The following is a 25,288-nucleotide window of genomic DNA, read 5'->3' as shown; positions in this document are numbered from 1 at the left end:
GGTGTGTTGTAAGTAAGTGACAGAGCATTGCTAAGAGGGACCAGGGGAGCCAGGGGAACTCCACGCTGGCTGGCTGCTAGGACTGGTACGCTGAGGCAAGGGTGAAGAAGATGCTGGGGCCATGTGGCCCTTTTCTGATTGAGCCAGGGAAGGGCTGCTTTATGGTTTGGAATGTAAAGCCCTGGTGGCCATCTTGATTTAAACATCTGCTGCAAAATTAAGGCAAGCTCACTTTGTGAGGCGCCCCCGGACTCGTGGTCACTCTCACAGGCGGCCAGCCAAGGTTGGTGGACTCTGGGCAGCTCAAACAACCTTTGTTCTCTCCGTGTGGCTCTTGTGAAAGTGAGGGGCAGACAATACTATTCTGCCGCAGCGATAGGTCAGGCAGGTGCCTCGCAAGCTTTCCCCCAAGCCCTGAATCTGCACTGAATCTAGAGAGCTCTGCTCCACGGGGACCGTCTCAGCAAGCTAAAGCAAAGGGGGCAATACCTGGAAGGAAGACTGGGACCTCTGGTAGGATTCCCTCAAGAGCAGCGTCTCCTGGTCGTGGGCCCTCTGGAGTTCTGCAGGGGAACCATACGGGCAATGTCAGAAGTGGGCGACAGGAAAGCAAGCCCTGCCTGATCCCCAATCCCACACAGAATGGTGGTAAGCGGCACTAGCACAAAGCGTTTGGGGGCTGACAGCAGTGGACGTGCAGTTTCCTGGAGCAGCCTTGGAGTCCGGAGCTCCTTGGAGGACTCCCTCAGCTACAGTCACAGAGCTCCTAGGTGAGCGATTGCTACGCTAAGGAGAGAGGCGATATGCTGCAGAGGGAATGCCCCATTCACAGCCTTACTGCGGAGACTGAGAGACCAGATCACACATTGCGGGCTGCAGTGTAAACGTGCCAGCCCAGGAGCTCTCTGGAAAGCCTCTAGCTCAAGAGGCTGCCAGGGGGCCAGAGCCAACGCACCAAGCCACCAAATCCGGCCCACGCCCCCTCGCCGGAACCCTTGGGCAGAGATCAGTTCAGGTTTTAGGAAGCCAGCTGGTCTCTGCTCCCCACAGCTGGGGAGGGAGGAGAAAGACTTCTCATGCTCTTCCCGCCCCCCAGCAAAATCTCTTAGCTGCCATTGGCCCATCTCTCAGTTTCCGGCCAATTGGAGCCAAGAATTTTTGCTGGGAGCGAGGACAGTGTAAGAAGCCTTTTCCCTCCCTCCTCATCCCCCCTCCCTTTTCCCCTCCCTCTCATACCAGAGCAGAGCCATGTGCAGCAGCAAGCCACCTTCACCCAGAGCCTGCCTCTGGCACCCCAGCCCCTCCCTTCCCCAACCCTCTGCCCCCCCCCCCCACACATACCCAAACCTTCTGTCTCCTCCTGCACCCATACCCCCTCTCAGATCTGGCACCCCCATCCCCTGCCCCAGATCACAGTCCCCTCCTACCCTAGGTCACATCCCAAAATCCTGCATCCCAGTGCCCTGCCCTAGGTCACAATCGCCTCCTTCACCCAAACTCCCTCCCAGACTCCATTCTCCCTCCTGCACACCAATCCCTTACCCCAAACTCCCTTCTGCACCCAGCCTCCATCCCAGACCCCACATCTCCTCCATTCATATCCTGGAAGAGTGCGGCCCTCGACCACTTTCCAAAATCTTGGAGTGGCCCCCCCATCAAAAATTACTGCCCACCCCTGTCTAGTTCCAAGGGAAGGCGTTTCCTTTTTGAAGAATTTTAGGTTAATTTCAGGGCATTGGCATTGCAAGAGCAAGATCTCAATTTTCCAAACGTTGGGTTGGGTTTCTACAAACACGCCATGATCAGTAACACAATGCAGAGTCGTTTCTCCTGCCGGCCTCTCTCCAGGGCATTCTCCTCTCTGGCTTGATGGGGTGATGCCAACATGCCACTAAGTAAACACCCTCAGGGCATCAAGAGCATAATAGGAGACAGTATGGGCAATTAAGAGGGCATGGGAGGTAACTGTCAACTGGCCAGTCAAAGAGAGAGTGGGGAGAACTCTTGGACATGTAGCATCCAATGACAACATTGAATATTTACAGGAGTGATTGGCCCTTGCTCAAAAGAGCCAAGGGGGTTGGAGAGAAAAGATGCAAGAAAAGGCCTGAAAGAAGTTTTAACCGTAGCAGCAGTGGCATAGAGCAATCCATTTTTCCATTCAAGTGCAGAATAAATTTTGTTATGTGCACCGAGGCATGTGTTGATGTGCACCACCAATAGAGAGATACATGCTGGCTGTGCGAGTGCTTCTCATCAGCTGGGTACCATCTGAATCTCTCTTGGGTGGCTGCCCAAGCACTCAGCTTACAGGGAACGCTGGTGCAGAGGGAAGCCAGCACCCAGCTAAGGAGAGACTCCGGCCTTACCTCGGAGGTTCTCTTCATGCTCTCTCTTCAGTGTGTTGAACTGCTCCGAGACCTGCTTTTTAAGCACTAAGTCTCTTTCCTTTTCCACCTAGAAACAAAGTGAACAACAAGGCCTGAGTAGCCGGGGATTTCAGAGACATCCAAGTGTTCCTCTGTGCAGTCTCTTATTCATCTCCTGGGCAGCGGCTCCTGTTGCTATTTTAATGAATTTCCTTTTGGTGCTTATGACAGCAAGGGGTTAATATCACCGCAGCTATAGCAGGGGAGGAGGAGTGTCACGCACAGCTGGGCTAGGACAGCTGACCTGCAGGGCCCCGGACTTGTGCAGAATTTCCTGGACAGCTGTCCTTGTTGCCTAAGCAGGTGATATCAGGAAAAGGGGGAGTGAATGGCCAAGCTCCATTTTCCTCAGCTGAGGCTGAGCTAGGCAGGGAAATTTTTGGTTCAATTCACAACAGGAGTTCAGGGGGGAAACCCAGCAAGTGAGGGAAGGTTGGCGAGTGAGCTCACCTTGCAATAGCAGCTCTTGTATAGCGGGGCGAGGTGCAGCTTCCTGCTCTGGGCGTTGCGAGCTGGTGAATGGGTCGCAGCACATCTTAGCATAGGGGTGGGCAATAATTTTTAATGGGGGGGCCACTCCAAGATTTTGGAAAGTGGTCAAGGGCCGCACTCTTGCATGATATAAATGGAGACGCGGGGTCTGGGATGGAGGTTGGGTGCAGAAGGGAGCTTGGGGTAAGGGACCGGGGTGCAGGAGGGAGACTGGAGTCTGGGAGGGAGTTGGGATGAGGCAGGCAGTTGTAACCTAGGGAAGGGGACTGGATTGCAGGCATTTGGCATGAGACCTAGGCTGGAAAGGGACTGTGATCTGGGGCAGGAGATTGGGGTGCCAGATCTGGGAGGGGGTGTGGCTGTAAGAGGGGGCAGAGGGTTTGGGTATGTTGAGCGGGGGGCAGAGAGTTGGGGCAGGAAAGCCACAAGCAGGCTGTGGCCAAGAGACTTAATTGCGAGCTGCCAAACTAGCCTGCCTATGTGCACAGCTTAAAATGTTTCCCAGCCTGCCTGGCCATGTGCTTCATGAATAACTGAACCCAGGAGAGGGGGCGTGATTCTTCTTAGCTGCCTGTTATTCTAACAAGTAGCTCCCATTGGCCGGTTTCTACCAGAAACCGGCCAATGGGAATGTGCTGGGGTGGAGCGGCTCCTAAAACTTCCCCCCCTCCCCTCCAGTTTTAAAACAGAAACGGAGCCCTGCAGCCACGTTTCTGCACATGCAGGGCAAGCTGGGGAGCCTGCCTGGGGCTCCCTGCTGCCTTTGCGGGCCGGATCCGGTGGCCTGATGGGCCAGATCTGGCCCACGGGCCGTATTTTGCCCAGGCCTACCTTAGCACCTCTTAGCCTGGAAGGGCCAAATCCGAGCAGTGCAGTGACCCCCTGGGCACCAGCTCCCAGTGCCAGCCCTCAACTTAGGGGCCGGATCCATGTTTTTTTACAGCCATTTCTGAGATTTTTGGAATTTCAATGTCATGATTCCTGTGATGTCCATGACAAACTTGGGGCCTTCGGGATCTAATGGTGACAACTAAGGGTGCGAATCTTAACCAGACCCCTGCTCACTTGTATGACCTTCAATATCACGTATTACCCTGTTATAGACACCTCTTGGGTTTTGTTACTTCCACTCCAATTCATCGGAGGAAGTGGGTTCTACCCACGAAAGCTCAAGATTCTGTACTTTTAGGTGAGCTCCTAAGGCGCCACAGGACCACTTTTTTTTGTTGTGTAAGCAGGTTAGAAATGCGCCTCAGGGATCCTGATCCTTCCTGGCACACAGTCTCCATGATGTGGCAAAGCCTCCTGGGAAGAGGTGGGCAATAATTTTTGGCTGGGGGCCACGTCAAAAATGTTTGACGTGGCCCGAGGCCGGGCCAGAAGGGGTGGGGCCTAATCCGGGAGGGGTGGGGCCAGAATGTTTCCCACTAGGTACCCGTGCCCCTGGGTGGTGAGAGCTGCGCGAAGCCTCCTTCCCGTCCTACCCTCGCCCTGCGAAAGGCACATGGCACCTCAAAGTGCCACGCTCTGCTCGCAGGGTGGAAGACGACGTCACGCGCTCCCCTGCCCCCAAGTCCTGATTGGCCCCGGGGGCGGGGGACCTGTGCAAAGCTTCCCGCGCCCTGCACAAGCGTACGGCTCTTTGAAGTGCGGTGCGCTCCTCACAAGGCGGGAGGGAGGGCGGAGGAAACGTTGCGCGCTCCTCTTGCCCCCAGGCCAATCAGGGCTTGTGGGCAAGGGAGCGCATGATGGCTCCTCCCACCGTGCGAGCAGGGTGGGGTGCTCCAAAGCGCTGCGTGCGGCTCACAGGGCAGCAGGAAGCTTCGCGCGCTCTCACACCCCGAGGCCCTAATTGGACTGGGGGCGGGGGAGCAGCAGGGCCTCCACGGGCCAGATCAACCCGCTTGGTGGGCCAGATCCAACCTGTGGAGGCCTTTTTGCCCACCCCCGCTCCAGGGTGTGTCTATACATCAAAGTTATTCCGAAATAACTATGCGAGCATCGACACCGCCATTCCGTTATTCTGAAATCATTTCGAAACAACGGGCGGCTTAGTCCTAAATCTGTAAACCTCATTCTACAACGAACAACGCCTACTCCGAAAGAGCTATTTCAAAACAAGGCGTGTGTAGACGTTCCACTTCTGCTATTTCGAAATAGCCCCTCACCAGGGCCATTCTAAGTTATTCCTCCTGGGGCTCTACATCGAGATAACATGTCTATATTAGGAAAGCCGGCCTCGGACTAATGTTGAGGCTTCCCTGCAGTGTAGACTTGCTATTTCAAAATAAGCTATTTCGGAGTAACTATTCCGGAATAGCTTATTCTGAAATAACTGTGCAGTGTAGACAAATCCCCAGGGACTTTGGAGGTTAAGAAAACTAAACAAGGCAAACACAGCGGCTGTGTCTAGACTGGCAAGTTTTTCCGCAAAATCATTGCCAGCTGTCTACACTGGCCGCTTGAATTTCCGGAAAATCACTGACAATCTCCTGTAAAATCATCAGTGCTTTTCCGGAAATAATATGCTGCTCCCGTTCGGGCAAAAGTCTTTTTCCGAAAGACTTTTGCGCAAAAGAGCCAGTGTAGACAGCACAGTACTGTTTTCCGCAAAAAAGCCCCGATGGCGAAAATGGCGATCGGGGCTTTTTTGCGGAAAACCGCGTCCAGATTGGCCGTGGACGCTTTTCCGCAAAAAGTGCTTTTGCGGAAAAGCATCCTGCCAGTCTAGACGCGCTTTTCCAAAAATGCTTTGAACGGAAAACTTTTCTGTTAAAAGCATTTCCGGAAAATCATGCCAGTGTAGACGTAGCCAGCATGTTTATTGCTCTGTCAGCATTGGTATATCTGTCCTGTAATGACTAGTTTTCTATAGGATCATTCATCTCCTGGGTAAGAACAAATCTGAATTGTGAGCAGGCCCAAAACATCTTTATAAGGAACCCTGCCCAAAACTTTCCTTCCCCCTGCTGACAGGAAAGATCAGAAGCAAATGGGCTGAAACTCACAAGAGGGAGGAGGAACAGCCAATCAGGGCCCAGCAGACCTATATAAAAAGAGCTGTAGGACGGAGCAGGGTGGGTGACTCCCTGGAGCACAAGGAGGGAGAACTGGGACTGGGTGCTAGCACTCTGTACAGAGCAGGGCCAAGCAGGAACAGGGGAGCAGCTGATACTCCTGACCCCACTGGAAATAGGCAGTGCAGGAACTCTCATGAGTGCAGCTGCTGAGACCTCCTGCTGAGCCCACCACGCCTGGGGAAGGCACACAGGCCAGCTGGCTGTGATTGCAAAATCAGGGCCAGGAGGGGGAAATGTCAAAGCCTGCCAGCCGATCCTCCAAAGGCTCTCACGCCGACTGGTGTCTTTGGAGACTCCCAGGTAACCAAAGTCCTGCCGTAGCCTACTCCACAGCTGGGAACTTGTGATCGTGCTGCAGAGGGAGCGCCAGGAAGCAGAAGCATGGATGCCAAGGACCCTGTGCCAGGATCCAAGACAGATACCCTTGGAATGAGGAAGCCTCTTTGATCCAACCTGAATTTTAATGTCTTCGGTCAGCCTCTCCTTTTCCTCCTGATGTCCTTGTAGCAGCCGCGCAATATCACTCTTCTGTTCCTCCACCAGCATCGCCTTCTTCCTCTCCTCATCCTCGGGCAAGGGGGCTGCAGGGGGTGCAAATGAAACATCAATGGCTAGACCGTGGCTGGCTGGTTTTGCGGACAGGAATCCGGGGCTGCTCTCCACACAGTCACCAGCCTGGGTCCAGTCATCAGTGCTTGGTGGCGGTTTGGTGGCCCACATAAAATATGATCTCAGTCTAGTTCCTATGGGACAACTACCCACACTACCGCTGGTACTAATTAGCTAGCACCCACTGGCAGCGTGTGCTCCGCAAAGGGGACAAGTTTTGAAGAGACTCACTGGGCCTCTCAGCTAAGCCCAGGGCTGAGGGGTGTGGCCCGCTCTGTCTCACTGCACAAGCATGTCTCATTTAGGTCTTGCTTCCCGCCAATCGTTCCCAGTTTCTGCAAGCAGGTTGGACCTCCCTAGTCCGGAATGAGGGAATTTGCCAGATCAGGGGAGGTCCCCTGCCACCAACCTACCAGGACACTGCCCCTCCCGGCTAGCTCCGCTCCAGCCCTGCTGCTACAGGGTTTGGGCTTGGCTCTGGTTCACTGCTGCCAGCGGGCAGGGGCTCTCCGGGGACAGCGCTCCCAGCCACTGCGGCCCTGTTTCTATCCTGCTCCTGCTGCACCCAGATGGGGCTTCCCGGGGATGGGAATCGCCGGCCCCGATGGTAGGACAAGAGAGTCCTGGATTTAGGAGGTTCAACCTGAGGTTGGAGCAAATCATTTCCAGCCATTGGTTGCCTTGTGAACAGTCTGCTACAGCTGACTGCTGCATGTGAGTGGTCACTAGGTACAGTGTCCACTTCCTGACTGGGTGACGGCAGCTATTGAAACAGGACTTTAACCAATGGCAGACACTGTTGCTGAATAACTCCGTGGGTAGCGAGCACTAGACTGTAGTTCTCTGCCTGAGCCAGCCATTCACACATAGGGCATTAACTCTGAACAAAGCAACAATATGCCTCTCCGTAGGCCAATTCATCCCACTGGTGTACAGACACCAGCCCCTCCAGCAATGTCCCTCTATTACTGGATCTTTGCTTCTTTAGGGACAGGACCAGAGGTGAAAGGAAGCGGGTGCACACTGGTGCATCGCTCTGGCAAGAGCTGGTTGAGCTGCGCAAAAGCCAGCAGGGAGCTACTTAAAGGGGTGGCAGGGACCCGGGTTGCAATAGGACCGGACCTGTCAGAGATGTTAAGTTACTTTCACCGCTGGGCGGGACTGTTTGTTGGGTGGGACGGCTTGGCCAGCTCTTGCAGTGTTTTGAGCTTGCCATTTGTGGTATTCATCTGCTCACACGTAGGACTAGACATCAGTCATTGATTTCTCTGTCCATAAATAAACACTAAGCAGCTTCCCAGAATCCTATTTGCCCGTTTTCCTGGGGCAAGCAGCTTGGGTTTTCACTCCCTTCCCTCATGACTTCATGGCATTTTCAGAACCTGCTCGCATTTTCACGAGCACTGGTGTCACCCAGGCATTCGAGAGTCACTAGCAGGGTCAATCCATGAACAGCAACATGTGGAATTTGCTGCTCACTGTGAATCTCTTTGAGTCTCGTTCCTGGACAGCATGGGGGAAAGTTTACACTGCAGACCCTGCCAACACCAGCCTGCTTTCTGGATAGACGGACTTCTGTGGTAGCAGCATGACAGCGTTTATTAGCATTAGAGGGGCTTTCTGTATAGTTCCCCGGCGGGTGTAAATCAACATTGCTCCACGGAGTCAATGAAGCGGAACTAATTTACACCAGATGAGGCTATAGATCGTTATTTCTAGCCTGGCTCTGCACTGTGCAGTTTGTCTCATGCAAACTTTACAATATTTCCACGTGAACAAGGATGCCTTTCCAGGAACGCACGCCAAATACTCTGTCAATTTCTAAGGCACTGTGTGGGATAAAGTGGAAATCGCTTGTAATGTGCTTTTGTTTTCTTATGCACTTTGCCCAGCTCCCGGAGGGTGCCAAAGGGCTGTATTGGGGGCAGCGAAAGAGACAGAGGTATTGTGTCATGGGCCTGTTGGGGGCGCCAGGAACGGGTTGGCAGAAAATGACCCGTATCAATGGAGGGTCTGCATAGACAATGGAAGTTTCAAGGATATTGGGATTCCTGAGAAACTCCGGCAAGCAGAGTGTGAGAACTCCACGTAGGTCTGTTTTGGAGGCACCGAGGCGAGGCTATGGGGCCATAAGGAAATAGCGGGGCCCCGTGGGAGTCTGCCAGATAGACTCGGGTTCTCCAAGGGGCTGTTTAAAACTGGTGGGTACCATTGGATGTGGGGCACTGAGACACCATGTCAGGTGGGACTAAAGCCAAGATCCTCTGGGAAACTGGAGTGAGAGAATCCACTCTGATTTAACTCAAGTCAGTAAAGAATCTTTTTTGGGTTGGGGGCCCCTGACCCAGAGAAAAATCAGTGGGAAGAAAAAAAAACCCCACCTCACCTCACTGACATGGCCCCCAAATCAGAAGCAGAAAGGTGCTGCCTGCATTCCCCTCACACACCAGAGCCTAGTGGAGGTGGTGGGGCTAGTAAATTAGTAAAGTTTGTGGGCCCCTTTAGGTTTTGGGGTGGGGCCAATAACAAGGGGTTCAGTGTGGGGGGGCTGCTGGGAAGCAGATTTGGGGGGTTGGGTCTGGGCGGGAGGATGCAGGAGCGGGTTAGGGGTTGGTGGATCTGGAAGGATGCAGGAGTGGAGTGGGGGTGCAGGGCCTGGGCGGGAAGGGGGTGCAGGAGTGGGATGAGGAATCTGGGTAGGAGGTAGGGTGCAGGAGCAGAGGGGGTGCAGGGGCTTCTTCTCCCCGCCAGACACAGCCTGTGGGTCAGAGCCAGCATCTCACCATTTGCTCTCTTCCCGGCCGTCAGCTCTTGGGAATCCTGCTGCCCCTTTGGCTGCTGGGCTCTTAGGTGTTTCTGTGGGAAAAATAAGAGAAAGGGAGTCACGAAATGCGGGGTGGAATGGAAAACCATGCTGCTTTGGGGCACAGCTGGGACCGGAAGGGAATTGTGCCATGGGAAGAAGTCCCTGAAATCAGTCCCCCTAAGAAAAGGACGTGGTGAAGGGTCCCCCTGGCTGCCGAGCTGTTTAGCAGTCCCTCTCCGTGAAGGAGCTGCAGCCGCATTAAGAGCCCAGCGAGGACCCACTGCACCTGGAGTGCTGCTCTCCAGCGCCAGACACTGCCACTGAAACGGCCCCAGACCCTTACATTTGGTCATGGGCAGCTCAGCCGGCGACTGCCAAGCCTGTGTCGTACCCCATCCCAGGCGAGTTCTCTCCCTAGGGAGCGCAGCATCTCTGCTAGCTCCCTCATCGGCCTCTGACTGTAGCCGGCTACAGCTCCACGGAGCCCACTCTGCCCTCTGGGTGTGACGGGACGCAACACGCTGGCAGGCCCAACGGTGGGTGAACTCCCAGCCAGGGACGGCAAACTCCACTCCCATCCCTTCTCTCCAAAGCCCCACCCCTTCTGCACCCCTGCATCCCATGGAGCCAAACCAAACCCCCACTACAGTAACCAGCCTCCCCCCCCCAGTCCACTCTCATGCAGCCCCAGCCTTCCTGGCTAGCTGGGCAGCCACAAGGCCCCAGCCTTCTCAGCCTACTGGAGCGCAGGTTGGCCGGGCAACCACGCAGCCTCAGCCTTCCGGCCCCAGCGCAGGGGGACCAGGCTGCAGCACGTCCCCAGCCTTGGAGTGCCAGGCGGCCACGGCTGCATGGCCAGACCCAACCCCCAGTCGCCTGACCCCCTCCAGCCTTCAGCCCCAGGGCCAGACCAAGAGCAGCGGCAGCCTTCTTCACGCAGGGGGGAGAGCGGAGCATGGGTGGGGCCACCCCTGTCTTTTTGGGTAGGCAATGCCCTCCTTTGCCTTCCTTACCCGCTGCTAACCCGGGAGCTCTCACGCAGAGGGACCTGTGGGGAGAGAGTCTGCAGCATGTAGAGGGCCACCCATCAAGAAATCCCAGCAGAGGGACACGAAAGTGGCTTACACGGGCCTGCTTGTTTTCTCTCCCTCCTCGCTCAGGCTACTCACTTTCCCACTTAGCCCTGCTTCACTGTTTGCAGAAGTGCTCTGAGGAGAAGGCATGAGGAGACACCCCTACCTGTCCCTTCACCCTCCCTGCCACACACAGATGTACACCTCCTTCCACGTGCTCATCTTACGCAGCCCCCAGCCACAAGGACAGACTAGAAGATTTATTGCCTTTCCACCTTTTGCACGCCCCCGCCCCCCCATCAGCCTCACCAGCAGGCCAGCTGCCAATTGGGACCCTCCCGTTTCGAGGTACAAATCTGACTTTCCTAGGAAAAGAGAAGCCTAAGGGGGGATATGATAGAGTCTATAAACTCATGACTGGTGTGGAAAAAGTGAACAAGGAAGACTTATTTACTTGTTCCCACAATATAAGAACTAGGGGTCACCAAATGAAATGAATAGGCAGCAGGTTTAAAACAAACAAAAGGAAGTTTTTCTTCCCTCAGCACACAGTCAACCTGTGGAACTCCTTGCCAGAGGATGCTGTGAAGGCTAGGACTTTTATAGGGTTCAAAAAAAAGAGCTAGATGAATTCATGGAGGTTAGGACCATCAATGGCTATTAGCCAGGATGGGTAGGAATGGTGTCCCTAGCCTCTGTTTGTCTGGAAATGGATGATAGGAGAAGAATCACGTGATGATTACCTGTTTTGTTCCCTCCCTCCCTCTGGGGCACCTGGCATTGGCCACTGTTGGCAGACAGGACACTGGGCTACATGGACCTTTGGTCTGATCCAGTATGGCCGTTCTTATGTAGTGTCATGATCAGCACCACTCCCCCTCCAACAGCTCCTGGGATGGGGGACTGGACAACATGAAGCACCCGTACAAAGAAGCCGTCGGTGTGAGACAGGGGTTTAGTGCCAAACCCTCTGGCGCTAGAGGGCTGGAAACATTTCCCAGTGCTCTTGCTGTGCCCCTCCCTTAAGCCCAGCTTCACGCCACCTCTGCACGCCCGGGCTGCTGGACAGCTTATGAGCCAGTCAGAGCCCCAGGTCCGAGAATGGGAGGCAGGTCTTCTAGCAGTGCCCACAGACCTGTCGCTTTTTATAGCCAGGCGCAGAGCTTAGAAATTGCTTGGGCTAGGCCACGGAGCCCGTGCAGGAATGTGACATGAAAAAACAATCCTAAATCAAAGGCACTGACAGGGAGAAAGGCCAGAAACAAGACCTCCGAGTATCTGGCACCGGCAGAGCTCTGGGTCTCGCTCCAGTTCAGACAATGACATCCTCATCGGAGGAATGCTTTGTTAGCGCATCGGCTCCTGCTGCCAGCCCCACGTGCGAGCGCTGGGGTCTTGTCACAGTTTCCATCCGAGCCGCCTTGTTGCACGGGGTGCGCAGAACTCAAGATTTGGGAGCTTGCTTAGGGGATAATCGCAGCAAGTCCCGTTCCAGCCCCGGAGTTGCTTCCAACTTGTCCAACTGCCGAAGAGCAGCCTTGCTCCCTCCCCAGTCCCCTGCCGCCAAACCCTCCAGCCATGGCAGATCTGACGTGGTGTCAATCAGGAACAGCTCCCGTGACACCAGGGGCGTTACACCCGCGAGAAATGGCACGAAGAGAAACCACCTCTGCGCTCTGAGGCGCTGAATTCACTAGAAACGCTGCTGCAACCCAGCTGGACGCTTCAGTGTAGCTACATAGCTGCGACAGGAGAGGTTCTCCCGCCGCTGACGTTAATCCACCTCCCTGCAGCAGCTGGGTCGACTGGCGAATTCTTCCACTGGCCTGGTGCTACCTACACTAGGGGCCAAGTCACTTTAACTGTGTCGCTGAGGGGAGGTGGATTTTTCACACCTTGCTACGATGAAGTAGGGTCAACCTAACTCTGTGGCAAAGACCTAGTGTCCAGGAACATGAAAGAATCCAGCTGGTGTCTCTCACAGTTTCTCCCCACTGACTGTGCCTCTCTCAGTCGGCTTCCTGAAAATTCACATGCACTGCCCCACAGGTGACACACACGCACACACACTGCCCAACATGTAACTCACAAACACCGTCCAACATGTAATACTGAGCCACAGGTAACACAGGCTCACTGCCCAACATGTAACACACAACCACTGTCCCACAGGTAACAATACTTACTGCCTACAGTGTAACACACACATACTACCTAACACGTAACCAACACCCACTGCCCAATGTGCAACTCACACCCTTCGCCAACCACGCAGAACTGGGCCGCTGAGCCTGGCTGAGTGGAGGGTAGCGTGCGGGCACGGGGGAGGGAGGGTCACTTACTGCCTATGCCCAAGGGGACTGAAAGAGGTGCAAGACCCGGGGGTGAGGCTCTATCCACATTCAGGAAATTCGCCCCCACGTAGCTACCCTGATGGAGTTCCAGTAGCAGGCACTTCCTTATACGTACACACGATCTTAGAGTCACTTGGACTGCTTTCCTGGAGTCAGCTCGGTATGTGGCCCTGTCTCTAAGGGTACGTCTACACAGCAGCATTATTTCAGAATAACGTCCGTGCGCATTCGGAATAACAGAGTGTACGTCTACACAGCAAGCCCGTTATTTCAAAATAAATTTGAAATAACGGGCTTCTTACTCCGACTTCTGTAAACTTCATTGTAGGAGGGATAAGGGAAGTCGGGGGAAGAGTGCTCTATTCTGAAATAAGTGCGGTGTAGACGTGCCCAATTTTGAAATAAACTATTGGGTTTCGAGTTGCAGAGCTAATTTTGAGTTTAGCTCTGCTGTGTAGACGTGCCCCAACTGAGCACAGTCCAGCCATTTGGGTTCTGTTCCCGACTGACCCCAAATTTGCTGTGCGCCGAGCATTTCTATTGTTTTATGTCCCAGTAACTTCAGACTAACTCCAATTATAGCAAAGGCAAAAACAATGTATGTCAGAAAGGCGATAGGTGAGCAATCTGTCGTGCAAATCACCCAGCCTGGTTTTTAAAGCTGTGAATGAAGTAAAACCTCAGTGAATTGTACAGTAAAACTCCAATAGTCCGGCATCCAATAGTCCGGCACTCCTGATAGTCCGGCATCAAAATGGCAAGAGCCCAGTGAGTGAGCTTTGGCAAAAAATGAGTCACAAGGTAACAGCGGCAGCAGCTAAACTGAGCAAAAAGGGTAAAAAAGGCTTAAAAAAACTAAAACATTACAGTATGTACAATAAAAAGGGTTAAGAACACTTTATATGCAGTATATAATGTATACAGTATATATATATAACCAGCTTATAGTACCTCCTGATAGTCCAGCATTCCTGATAATCCAGCACCACCTAGGTCCCATAGGTTCCGGATTATCAGAAGTCTACTGTATATCACAAACAATCAGCCACCCACTCGGTGCATTAAAATTAGGGCTGCCAGGTGGTTTCAACAAAAATACCGGACACACTTGACATTACATCACAATCTACTTACATCTTATTTAGAAAATACCGGACATCTCTATTTTCTCATTTCTATTTTCTCAGTTTGTTTCCTGAACAGAAAGCTCAAAAACTGGACTGTCCGATTCAAAACCAGACACCTGGCAACCGTCATTAAAATTCCGTGGCTAATCTACACCTCTTGCAAGGTGGAGATGCATATCTGGAAATGAAAGATTCCCAAGAAAGTAGAATGTGCAAAAACAGAAATGAAATATTCCCGACCTGCTACTGTAGGCAGGAAAAAGTTCCCAGAACAGAGCAGGTGCAGACACGTGATATGCATTCAGATGCAGATCCATGAACTGAATGGCCTTCTGTGGTTGGAGGGGAACTCTAAAAGAGCTTATATCATACATTTCCAGGCCACAAAAACCCTGTTGATCATCCAGTCTGACTTCATAAAACTGGTCAGAGAATGTCACTCAGTGATCCTGACATTCCATGCTAGGCTGCCTTCCATGGTACATGGGTGGGGTGTGGGGATCTCTGCTTCCAATCCTTTTCTGAATCCTTTGTTTTGACCGTGTGCCCTGCCCCCCTGTCCCTGTGTTTTCATTCTTGGTCCCCGGTGATTGTTTGATTCACTGGGATCTGTGACCCACTCCCATTGTGCAAGCGGGCCTGTCTTTGCCCTAATGAGCTCTGCTCTGGAAAGGAAAGAAACTGCGGAGAACTGAACACAAACTGTCTGCCTGCCTCTCCTCACAGACAAGGGGGTCCTACACCCTGAAAGGTGCAGCACACAGAAAACAGGCCAACAGTCAGTTATAGAATCAGAGAGCTGGAAGAGACCTTAGAAGGCCAGCAAATCCAGCCACACAGGTAAACACCTCCGGGATGATCCATGCCAACCTCATCCCATGCAGACAGACGCCAGTTACTGAATGGTAACCGATAGCTACTCAGGACCCAAGCCTGGGCAAGACACGAGAAGTCACTCTTCTGCTCTACTCTGTGCTGATTAGGCCTCAATTGGAGGAGTGCGTCCAGTTCTGGGTACCACATTTCAAGAAAGATGTGGAGAAACTGGAGAAGTTCCAGAGAAGAGCAACAAGAATGATTAAAGGCCTAGAGAGCACGACCTATGAAGGAAGGCTGAAGAATTGGGCTTGTTTAGTTTGGAAAGGAGAAGACTGAGAAGGGAGATGATAACGGTTTTCAGGTATCTAAAAGGGTTTCACAAGGAGGAGGGAGAAAAATTGTTCTCCTTGGCCTCTGAGGACAGGACAAGAAGCAACGGGCTTAAACTGCAGCAAGGGAGGTTTAGGCTGGACATTAGGAAAAACTTCCTAGATGTCAGGATGGTCAGACACTGGAATAAGTTGCCTAGGGAGGTTGTGGAATCTCCATCTCTGGAGATATTTAAGAGCAGGTTAGAGAGACATCTATCAGGGATGGTAGATAGTACTGGGTCCTGCCATGAGGGCAGGGGACTGGACTCGATGACCTCTCAAGGTCCCTTCCAGTTCTAGTGTTCTATGATTCTATGAAAATGGGTCCTTTAACTGACCCAGAACTTCCACTTGTGCTAGGAACCAGAAAGCCAGGAAAACAAAGCCCTGAAAATAATCGGCATTGTACTAACAGTGACTCTATGTCACAATGAGAGGGAGGAGACACGAGTTTAAGAGTCAGAGATCTGGAAATGTGTCAAGCATGCTGACAGTCCTCTACATTTTAAGAGGCCTCTCCTGCTCCATATTACCCTGGCTAGGAGGATTTTGGTCCTGGGCTCTCCGTGTTTACACGCTGGAAGCACATGGCTCTTTCGCATGGGCCAGCAGGCTCCATGCCACCAAAACATACAGAATGCAAGGAGGAGCCAAGTTTAATCTGAAGCAGCAGCACGAAACTAATAAAGCCTGTCCCAAGCCCAAGCTGGTGCCTGCATCCTCCCAGAATATCCCTAGAAGGTCTTTGCAAGGACCGTTTTTATGACACAGCAACCACCATGCGAAGAGAGAGGAGGCAAGGAAAATCGTCTGCTGCCTGCTGCCCTGTCTCTCTTGGAGGGGTGTATTAGGAAGATGTAGGCTGGAAAGAGACTGAAAACTTATGGGGGGGTGCCTATTACTGCAAACAGACCTTAAGGGGGGTGCCTGAGGGACCTCCCTGAATTCTGAACGTGGGTTGGAATGCTCCAGACCTCCAAGCCACCGCACGTGCAAGAGAGAGACTGAGAGGGGTCCAGACACTTTGAACCGTTGCAGGGGCCGGCTGCTACTTTCCAACCTCTCAAGTGTGACAGGCCCATTTAGAGAGTGGTATAAAGGCAGCGGGGTTTTGTGCCTGATTTCCCAGGAAAAGATCAAGGCCGTGCAAGCTCTTACTACATCCCAGAGTCCCCACGGGTTGGAAGAGAGTGGCAGACAAGGAGACAGCGGAAAGCCTGAAATATACTGCAGAGTCCACCTCTTCCCCGAGCAGTAAATTATCCAGAAAGGACTGATCCTCTTAGGCACAAGGGCTGCTTTTTACAGCGAGATCAGACGCTTCTACCACGTCGGGAACAACCGATCACCTAACGTTTGGGAGGCCCCTGTTTTTGGGAGGCAAATCGTCCCACCAGCTGCTTCATCCGGGCTGTGTGCTGTAAAAGCCGGGCTCTTCCCAGGGGCCTGTCTCTCCCAGTGCAGATTCGTGAAGCTGCATGAAAGCTTGGCTGATTCAATCCCACACTTGAAAGCACGCAGAGGCCAACACACGGGAACCTGGACCCGGGCCAGAGCACTTCCAGGTTCCCCTGGCACACAGCACAGCACCCCCTTCTGGCTGGGCCTGGAGCTGCCAAGAGAGTAATCTGGGGCAGGAACAAATGATGGGCAAGCCTCACATTGGGCCCCTGACTCCCATCTGGCCCCTAACTCCCATCCAACTTCCCTGATCACAGCTGGGAGCCAGATGTGCGACACGCAGTTCCCAGCCACCCTCCAAAGGAGCAGTCAGGGGAGCGATGCTCTCACAGCCACTGCCCAGGGGGAAGTGCGCAGCAGGGGTCAGATCGGAAACCTCACCGAGGAAGGGCCCTTCTCCGCCTCGCCGCCTGCCCTGTGCGGCTCGCACCTTCCCTGGAACACTGAAATGGCGTCCGCTTGGGCTGGGGCAGCACAGTGCGGAGTGGGGGCTCCAGGAGAGGGCTGGACGGGGTGGCACAGACAGGATGGGATCCGATCAGCTCCCTCTGACCCTCTGGGGAAAGGATTTCATCACAAACTTGAAAGCACGCAGAGGCCACCCCGCAGGCTCAGCTCCCAGGACCACCCCACTCCCTCCAAAATGCTTGGTGGGTTAGCGCTAAACTCCCCTCAATCCCAGCTGCCCGCTTCCCCGCTAGAGAGACGGCTCCCAGGGGCCCACTTTGGCCCTCGGGCAGCAGCAGCCTGCTGCCTGAGGGAGACGGAGAGGTCCGGCTCTGCAGAGGCCTGGTGGAAGGGGCATTCGCATGAGCTCCTAGTGCCCTCCCGAGTTTGGGAGAGCTACCTCACTGCCTCAGCACTGGTCGGGCCAACAGGGACCCGACCCCGGCCTAGAAGCCGGAGGGGGCCTGCAGAGGCTGCGGGGTGTGTGGCAAACAGGGCCGCTTCCTCACAGGGAACAGCTGCTCCCTGGCACCACGCCTGCCAGCTGCTGCTCCCCTTCCTAGCAGGATAACGGGCTGAAGTCAGGGATTCATGGATTGAGTCTCTCAGACCCCCCCTATACTCTGCGAGCCCGGGGACAGTGTAGGACCGGTCTGCGAGCCCGGGGACGGTGTAGGACCGGTCTGCGAGCCCGGGGACGGTGTAGGACCGGTCTGCGAGCCCGGGGACGGTGTAGGACCGGTCTGCGAGCCCGGGGACGGTGTAGGACCGGTCTGCGAGCCCGGGGACGGTGTAGGACCGGTCTGCGAGCCCAGGGACAGTGTAGGACCGGTCTGCGAGCCCAGGGACGGTGTAGGACCGGTCTGCGAGCCCAGGGACGGTGTAGGACCGGTTAGCTAGAGCAGGCAGTGAAAGGCAGGGCCTAAAGGCCTTTCCTCAGGCAAGCCTAATGCTGAGACAGATGTCCTATTGCCAGCTGGATTCCCCTCCTTGGCTGGTCTGACTGATTCCTTTCCGCTCTGTGCTTCTCATGCCCCCACCTCTCGGTCGGACCCCTCTCTCATCAGCGAGGCTGCACACAGCTCGCAGGGGTCTGTTCTCCCCACTACACCCTGGAGATGAGCAACGTCCATGGAACTTAACGGGGGTTGTTTGGCGCCGACGGTGCCTTTGACAGTCCCAGGGCGCACCCCAGGAGGTGAGGGGACAATCTCAGAGCAAGCTGCACTATGGGGCCGTTTGCTGGAAGCTCCTGCCTCGGTCTGTGTGTCCAAAAACAAACCACTTACGCTGTTCACGCCCGGCAAGGGGAGAATAGGGCCTGAAGCTGACAACGGGAAGGAAAGTATGAGCATTCCACATGTGCTAACAATCGCTCTCTGTTTCCGTGACAGTCTCTCTAGGAGTATCCCAGAGAGACCGTTAACCGCTTCACAGGTGCCAGAATGAGCATGTGTCCCTGGCTGCAGTTTCTGGGGGAAGGATGGTCCAAATAAACAGAACAGCCGAATGCCAGCAATGTGGGACGGTTGTTGCAAGAGCTCACTGCTTTGGCAGTGGAAAGGGGCCTTAAAGTGGGTGAATTATTTTGCAGAGCTGGGTCCAAATCCTTTCCCCTAGTTTTTGGATGCAGAGCAAGGGCAGAAGACAATCAAACCACTTTTCCCCACCCTCTAGAGCAGGGTTGGGCAAGATGCAGCCCGGGGGCCGTATCTGGCCCACCTAGCACTTTGGTCTGGCCCGCGGACTGCATCTCGCTGCTCTCTATTTATATTCTGCTGCCTGTGCCCATGAATTTCCAGATGTCTCAGGCAGGAGGATCTTATTTAAATGGCTAATAGCTCCCAACTGCGGTGCTACCCCAGCAGGGGCCGGTAGCCGTGAGCCCTTTGTTGTGTTTTTAATTCAAAGCCTCTGGACCCAGACAATTCTGGAGGGAGGCTAGACCCCAACCCTGCCCTTCTACACCAGGCCCCGCCCCTTCTGGGGGTGGAGCTGGGCCGTGACCACATACCAAAATTTATTAAGTAGCCCCTTTGTAAAAATTATTCCCCACTCCTGCTCTAGAGGTAACTGCAAAACATCTAAAGTTTGGAAACTTGATTCTTAGAGGTCAGTTCAACGTCACTGAGAAGGAAGTTCAAATCGCAGCCAAGCATCAAAGCACAACGTGGCTGATAATTAAGCATGTTTGGAATGTACCTGAAGAGCACGGTGTCTTTGCAGAGATACCTTGGCCCGTGTGCACTGATCAGTGTGTATCTGCTATATCCCCTGGATGTACTACACAACTCCTAAGGAACTGAAGGGGCACCGGACAGCTTTTGACTGAATGACTCTTGCAGCCTGGCAATTAGCTGTTTGTGTGTGTGTAACCCACACACCTGCTGGGGGTGGTGCACTGTCCCATGGAGTGGCACCGAGACCCCTTACAGAGAGAAAGAAGGAGTTTGCTCCAAACAGCTTAGTTGAGAGCTAGTTTGCTTTTAGCTCAAGCGGTACAGGCTCATGCACTAAGCTCCAGAGTCCCAGGTTTGGTTCCATCTTTTGCCATTACACGTGTTGCCCTGTGAAGTCAATGGATCTGAGTGTGGTTAGAGATATGTCCCCATTAGCAATCAATGAGCCCTATCTTAGTGCAAGATTTTTTCTAACATTGCATTTGTAAATGCCTACTGCAAAAGTATCGTTGCAGAATGAAATCACCAGAACACAGGAAATGTGTGATGCTTCTCCTCTTAAAGTCACCAGGAACTTTTCTTTGTGACTAATACTGACATCAATGGAAGGAAGGTTAGGCCAACAGCTTCAAGGAGAGCAGGAGCGTTGATCGAGGCACGGTGCACTTACGCACCATTGCCTATTCCTGGCTTTTAACATACTATCACGTGTGCAATTTCACCAACACGTGCAACTAAGCGTTGTAGCGGAGTTAACCCTCTTGCTAGTAACACAATTTCTGACCCTTTCTGATTTTAAGACAGTAGAACCTTAGCGTTATGAACTTGTCAGGAACAGAGGATGTTCGGAACTCTGAAATATTCCTAACGCCACACAAAACGCTGTGATGGTTCTTTCAAAAACCGTTAAAACGGAACCTTAGAATCATAGAGCTGGAAGAGACCTCAGGAGGTTATCAAGTCCAGCTCCCTGCCCAAGGCAGGACCAATTCCAAGTAAATCAACCCAGCCAGGGCTTTGTCAAGCCAAGACTTAAAAACCTTGACTGTAACCGTGCTGGAACTGTACTATGCATAAGAAAATGCTGCTTTTCAGCATCTTCCTTTAAATGAAACAAGCACAGAAGCTGTTTCCTTATCTTGCCAAATCTTTTTAAAGCATTTCCTGGTTTTTTTTTAGTAATTTACATTTAACCCGGTACTGCACTGCATTTGCTTTTTTTCGTCTCTGTGGCTGCCTGACTGTGTGCTTCCGATTGTGATTGATTGGTCAGTTTGTAGCTCTGGGGTTTGTAACTCTGAGGTTCTATTGGAAGTGTGTACATGCACAGAGGTAGCATTTAATTGTAACGTGTGTAATCCACTGTTGAAAGATCCGGGCTTGGGCCCGGCGTCATTCCAACAAGGCCTCTTAGCACCGCTTATGACTGGGGGTCAGAGGAAAAGCCGGTTACGTCCTGCAACTTCAAGCAGCTGAATTACAGAGCTGATCACACATTTCAGTGGTCTTATGACTACAAGATCCCCTGGTGGGTTCTTGCACATGGCCCCTGCACAACCTCTTGCTTATCTTTTTGCTCTTCTAGGAGCCAGAAATAGCTGGACAGAGGCCTGCCAACGCCCTTCCCCCCTGCACTCAGAAGATGTCATACACCCACTTGATGTGAACACATGATCCCTGGTTAATACCCTAGACTGGGAAGGTGATGACTCCCCAAGGTCATTTCCAACATGGGTCCTGGTGAAAAGAATCCTTTCTATTCCCTGTTCTAGCAAGCAGGTTTAATAACCCCATGCAATGATGAAAGAATCTCAGCAGTTTACATATCCACATAAGAACCACTGGCATCCAAAGGACTTTTCGTAGAACCCTAGAACTAGAAGAGACCTCACGAGGTCATCGAGTCCAGGCAGGACCAAGCATCATCTAGATCAGTGTTTCTCAACCTTTTTTTTATAAAGCACCCCCTTTTAAAAAAATATAAGTACCCCACTACATACAGTTTTCAGACACATTATTTTTTTTCTACCATTGCAACCCATTTGTTTAAACAGTTTAATTGTAGCCGGGCAGGCGATGACATTTTGCGGTGTAAAAGGTACAAAAATAATAAAGCGCTGCACAATTTCAAACAAAAATTCAGTTGTCTCCAAATTTCAGTTGTGTTGACGTACCCCCCAGACTTCTCTCGAGTACCCCTAAGGGTACTCGCACCATCGGTTGAGAAATGCTGATCTCGATCATGCCGGATAGATGTCTCTCTCTTTTGCCAGCCTGAGAAGTTGCTAAACGTGAACGGAATGAGGCTCGTGGTTTATTCTTCTTCAACCCTAGCACTGAAAATTCCTCTTCTACGTGTCTCTGAATTTTCCTCACCTTCAGCCCCTTTTACACTCCCCCTTGCAGGCTCTTTAATCTATTCTGGTGTCAGAGACTTTAAACCAGAAGGGCCAACTACTCCTTACAACAAGCCATAGCATTCCACCCAGTGCCTTACGCAGCAAGCCCATAAACTCTAAAAGGCAACCAAGCCTGATGTAATGATGTTGGTCAGAAAGGCCTATATCCCTTCTGTGCCCTAACTTAGCTCATGGTATTTACTGGACACATCAGAATCAAAGGGAGGTAACTCCAGATAACTTTATCTCATGACTAGTCTCAATTCCTGGAGCCCCTTGAATGCTGCATTTCTCACCCAGGGAACGCCCTGAGCTACAAAAATATTCACGGGCATTTCTCTGCAACTCCCCTGCGAGTTCTCTTGGACTGCACATGTGTCTCTTTGTATCTGTTTTCTGAGTAGCTGTACAAGTTGGGGGTTTTCTGTCTCAAAAGTCCCTGGAAGGCTCAGAACTACTCCCTGGTGCAAACAGTAATGTTTGCAAAGCTTTGTGCAGCCATCTTGCAACCTCGATGATTTCCCTCCACCTTTTAAAATCCTCCCTACAGGGTGCCCAGCCTGGCTCAGGTGACCAATCACAGGCCCTGAGTAACAAATAGCGAATAACTGTAAGCACAAGGGGAACCAATCCGTTCACACGCAACTCAGAAACTGGCACAGCAATTATTTGCTTGCAGTCAAATAATGGACACACTGGTCAGATGGGTCTGCGTGCAGCTCATCCCGGAACTGGAGAAAGGCTAAACCCACAGAATAAATAGCTCAGGGAGAGAACTTGGCTGGTAAACAGTCAGCACCCTGAGAATAACAGCGATTGCACTTCCTGCTCAGCAGTGCAGGTAGCAAAGGCAGAATCTAAGTGTCTATGCTTCAGGGTGAGGTGTGCAGACCCTACACCGTTTTCCTGCTGCTCCACATTGTAGGTCTCAGACCCCTTCTCCCTGTAGCACAGTTCCTTTCCTCAGCCAAAAGCATCTTTCTTGCTGCTCCCCCCAGGAACCAGTGATGAGCTAGTGGCTTGGACAGAACTTAAATTGAGCCCAGACTGGGCCAGATGTTGCTGCGTGGGGGGAATTCACCCTTTCTCCGGGCACAGCTGCTAACTCTCTCCTGTCAGGGAGGTGTTGCTATCGGAGCCTGTTTGTTCTGCCTTGGGGATTCACCCGCATGCTGGGCATAGCTTGCCCGGGAGAGCTCAGGATACCACCCGAACAGTTCTGCGAGTCTTGGAGATGCCACATGACAAAAGTGGTTTCTAAAGATGCAGACACGCACACGGCTTCCCCTCTGAGGCTCTCTGGCTGCAGGACTGTGGAAGGAACCCCCAGACCTCCCCCTCCTTACCTACCCACATTAGCTCCTACACCCTCTCCAAGACACTCAGACCTAGGCAAAGAACCCCTGGACCCACCCCCTAGCTACAATCCACAGCTCCGGTGTTCAGGAACAAGGTGTCTCGGCTTCCAGGCACTGACTCTCCCTAGAAGCCCGCCAGCCCCTCTCCCCCTGCTCGTGGTTTTGGGGAAGGGGCTTTGTCTAAAGTGGGGGGCGCCATCCAGCTCCCCCCCCCCCCCCCGCGCCAGGGAGACTAACCGGGACTCATGGGGGGGGTTGATGGTCCATGGGGCGCTCTATGCAGCCCTGCAGCTCCCCTCGCCCCCCGGGCTCGCGGGTAGGGGGTCCCAGAAAGGGCAGGATGGGGGGTGCCCCCTTTCCCCGGGCGCTGTGCACGGGGAACCCGCCCCGCTCCCGGGCGCACGCTCGCGGTTACCTTGCTCCGGGCCGGGCAGCGGCCGCTCGTGCTGCAGGTGCAGCCCATGGCCGGGCGGGGCTGCAGGCAGCGGGACCCCCAGCGCTCAGTGCCCGGCGCTGCACGGCCGCGGCGAGCTAAGAGCGCCCCTGCCCGCCGCCCGCCGCGTGCACTTCAGCGGGGACCGCCGCGCGCCGTAAATACCCGAGCGGCAGCCCCCCTGCAAAACAGCCCGACCGCGCTGGCCCGGCGCAGCCTGGCGGCAGACCAAGCGCCTGCTGGAGAGCACGTGTGGGCAGGGCCGGGGGGAGCGGCCAGCCCGCCCCGGGGAAAGGGACATTTCTCAGCGGGGGAAACAGCCTGCAATCCGTGTGCCTTCTAATCCTTCCCCTCCGCGTGCGGAATATTTTTTTTCTCTGTGCACCCAGGCACGTGCGGGGGTGCACCACCAGGAGAAGCAAAACACCCACTCTGCGGATCAGCCTTGGAATCGCTCCTGAGCAGCCGCACAAGCACCCGGCTGACAGGGAACACCCGCTGGGAGCCCAAAGTACAGCTAGTCCCCCTGGTGTAGCGCTGGGCAGCTCCAGGATCTCAGTTCCTCTGTCTAAAGGCTTCGTGAGCTCCCCCACTTTCCCTTCTCAAACCCAGGGCTCCTGCCTTCTGTCTCTGCGCTGGGGGAGAAAGGAAGGGTTACTAGGTTTTAAGGCCAGAGGTTGGCCCAATCTATCCTCTTCCAGCCAGACCAGACAAAACCTTCCCAGTGATCCCAGCATCATGAGGAGGTGGGTGACCCCATGGCTTGGGGAGGCAAGACCCCTCCTAGCCCCACCCACCAGAGCCCATGCTCTCTCTCCCCCACTTTGACCTGCTGGCTCCTAGGAATTTATCTCCATAACCCTACAAGGCTTTACTGGTATGGCTATCTAGACTGGAAAACGTATTCTCATGTAGACAAGGCCTTTGGGAAGGTACCAGACTCATTTTTTCCTGGTCCTGGTGTGACTGGAGAGAGCCAAGAAGTGCCCCTAGTAAGAGCAGCAGGGCTTGTGGGGGGTGACCCAGCAAATTGTGGAATGGTGGTTTGATAATGGGGGGAGAAGGAGGGTAGACACACTGCAACAAGCAGGTCAATCTGCAGCTCTGTAAGTCAGAGACGTAGACCCATCTTTGCCTAGTCAGTGTTGGGTCAGATGCGGCATCATCTCTACCATCTGTTGCAAATTAGCTCTGAGCTCCGCTTTGTGAGTCACTTTTGCCTCCCAGCTTTCAGGAGTCACCAGCTTCTCCTTGGCAAAGGTGATGTGGGAGCCACAGATAAGACCAGTGTTCTTAACCCTTCCCCTGCTGCCATACAGGAAGCATCTCCCAGCAGTGCTTTCCTGTGGACCACTAAATACACTGGGCAAGCCTGGTTCATCAGCTAAAGGGATTTGCTAGATGTGCCTAATATACCATTTGGTGGGGAAAGAATCGATCAGCACAAGGGACCAACCTCAGCCAGTGTTCCCTAGAAGCTGTGCCCTTGTGTGACTGCTCAGGAGAGATTCAAGTGCCGCCCAGCTGATTAGCAGAGTGCCCACAGCTAGCTTTTGGGTTTCTAATCCAAGCCTTGGTGCACGTCAAAAAAATTATTCCGCACCTGGCTATAAAAAATCCGCACATAGATGGAAAAGATTAGAGGGAACATTGATGCTGACTAAGAGTTAAAATTGAATGCATGCAAAATGGAAGTGCCAAAATACATACACATTTCTGTGTGTAATCTGCACACAATGTCGCTGAGATTGGGCACAGAAGCTTGGGAATTAGTTGCAATGTGCAACTGACCAGATATGTGTCTAAAAATTGGTCACTTGCACTTGAAATGATAGCAGTTACATGTGTAT

At 53.2% G+C, this 25,288-nt stretch overlaps 1 protein-coding gene across 1 annotated transcript in view; it reads right to left on the bottom strand.

Annotated features, from left to right (window-relative positions):
- Nucleotides 1-23,640, bottom strand: part of CCDC69 (coiled-coil domain containing 69) — a 30,019-nt gene extending 6,379 nt beyond the window's left edge. Inside the window, exons 1-5 of the mRNA XM_075900577.2 lie at nucleotides 23,421-23,640; nucleotides 9,394-9,466; nucleotides 6,455-6,582; nucleotides 2,370-2,457; nucleotides 490-563 (exon numbers count right to left, since the gene is read on the bottom strand). Of these exons, the coding sequence (XP_075756692.2) occupies nucleotides 490-563; nucleotides 2,370-2,457; nucleotides 6,455-6,582; nucleotides 9,394-9,466; nucleotides 23,421-23,468 (411 nt within the window). The 5' untranslated portion in view covers nucleotides 23,469-23,640. The remainder of the gene's footprint in view (nucleotides 1-489; nucleotides 564-2,369; nucleotides 2,458-6,454; nucleotides 6,583-9,393; nucleotides 9,467-23,420) is intronic.
- Nucleotides 23,641-25,288: the final 1,648 nt, after the last annotated feature.

This window comes from Pelodiscus sinensis, chromosome 16 (genome assembly GCF_052426305.1).
Source record: "Pelodiscus sinensis isolate ZL-2025 chromosome 16, ASM5242630v1, whole genome shotgun sequence".
NCBI classification, from domain to species: domain Eukaryota; kingdom Metazoa; phylum Chordata; order Testudines; family Trionychidae; genus Pelodiscus; species Pelodiscus sinensis.
This window is presented reverse-complemented; position numbering and strand designations above follow the sequence as displayed.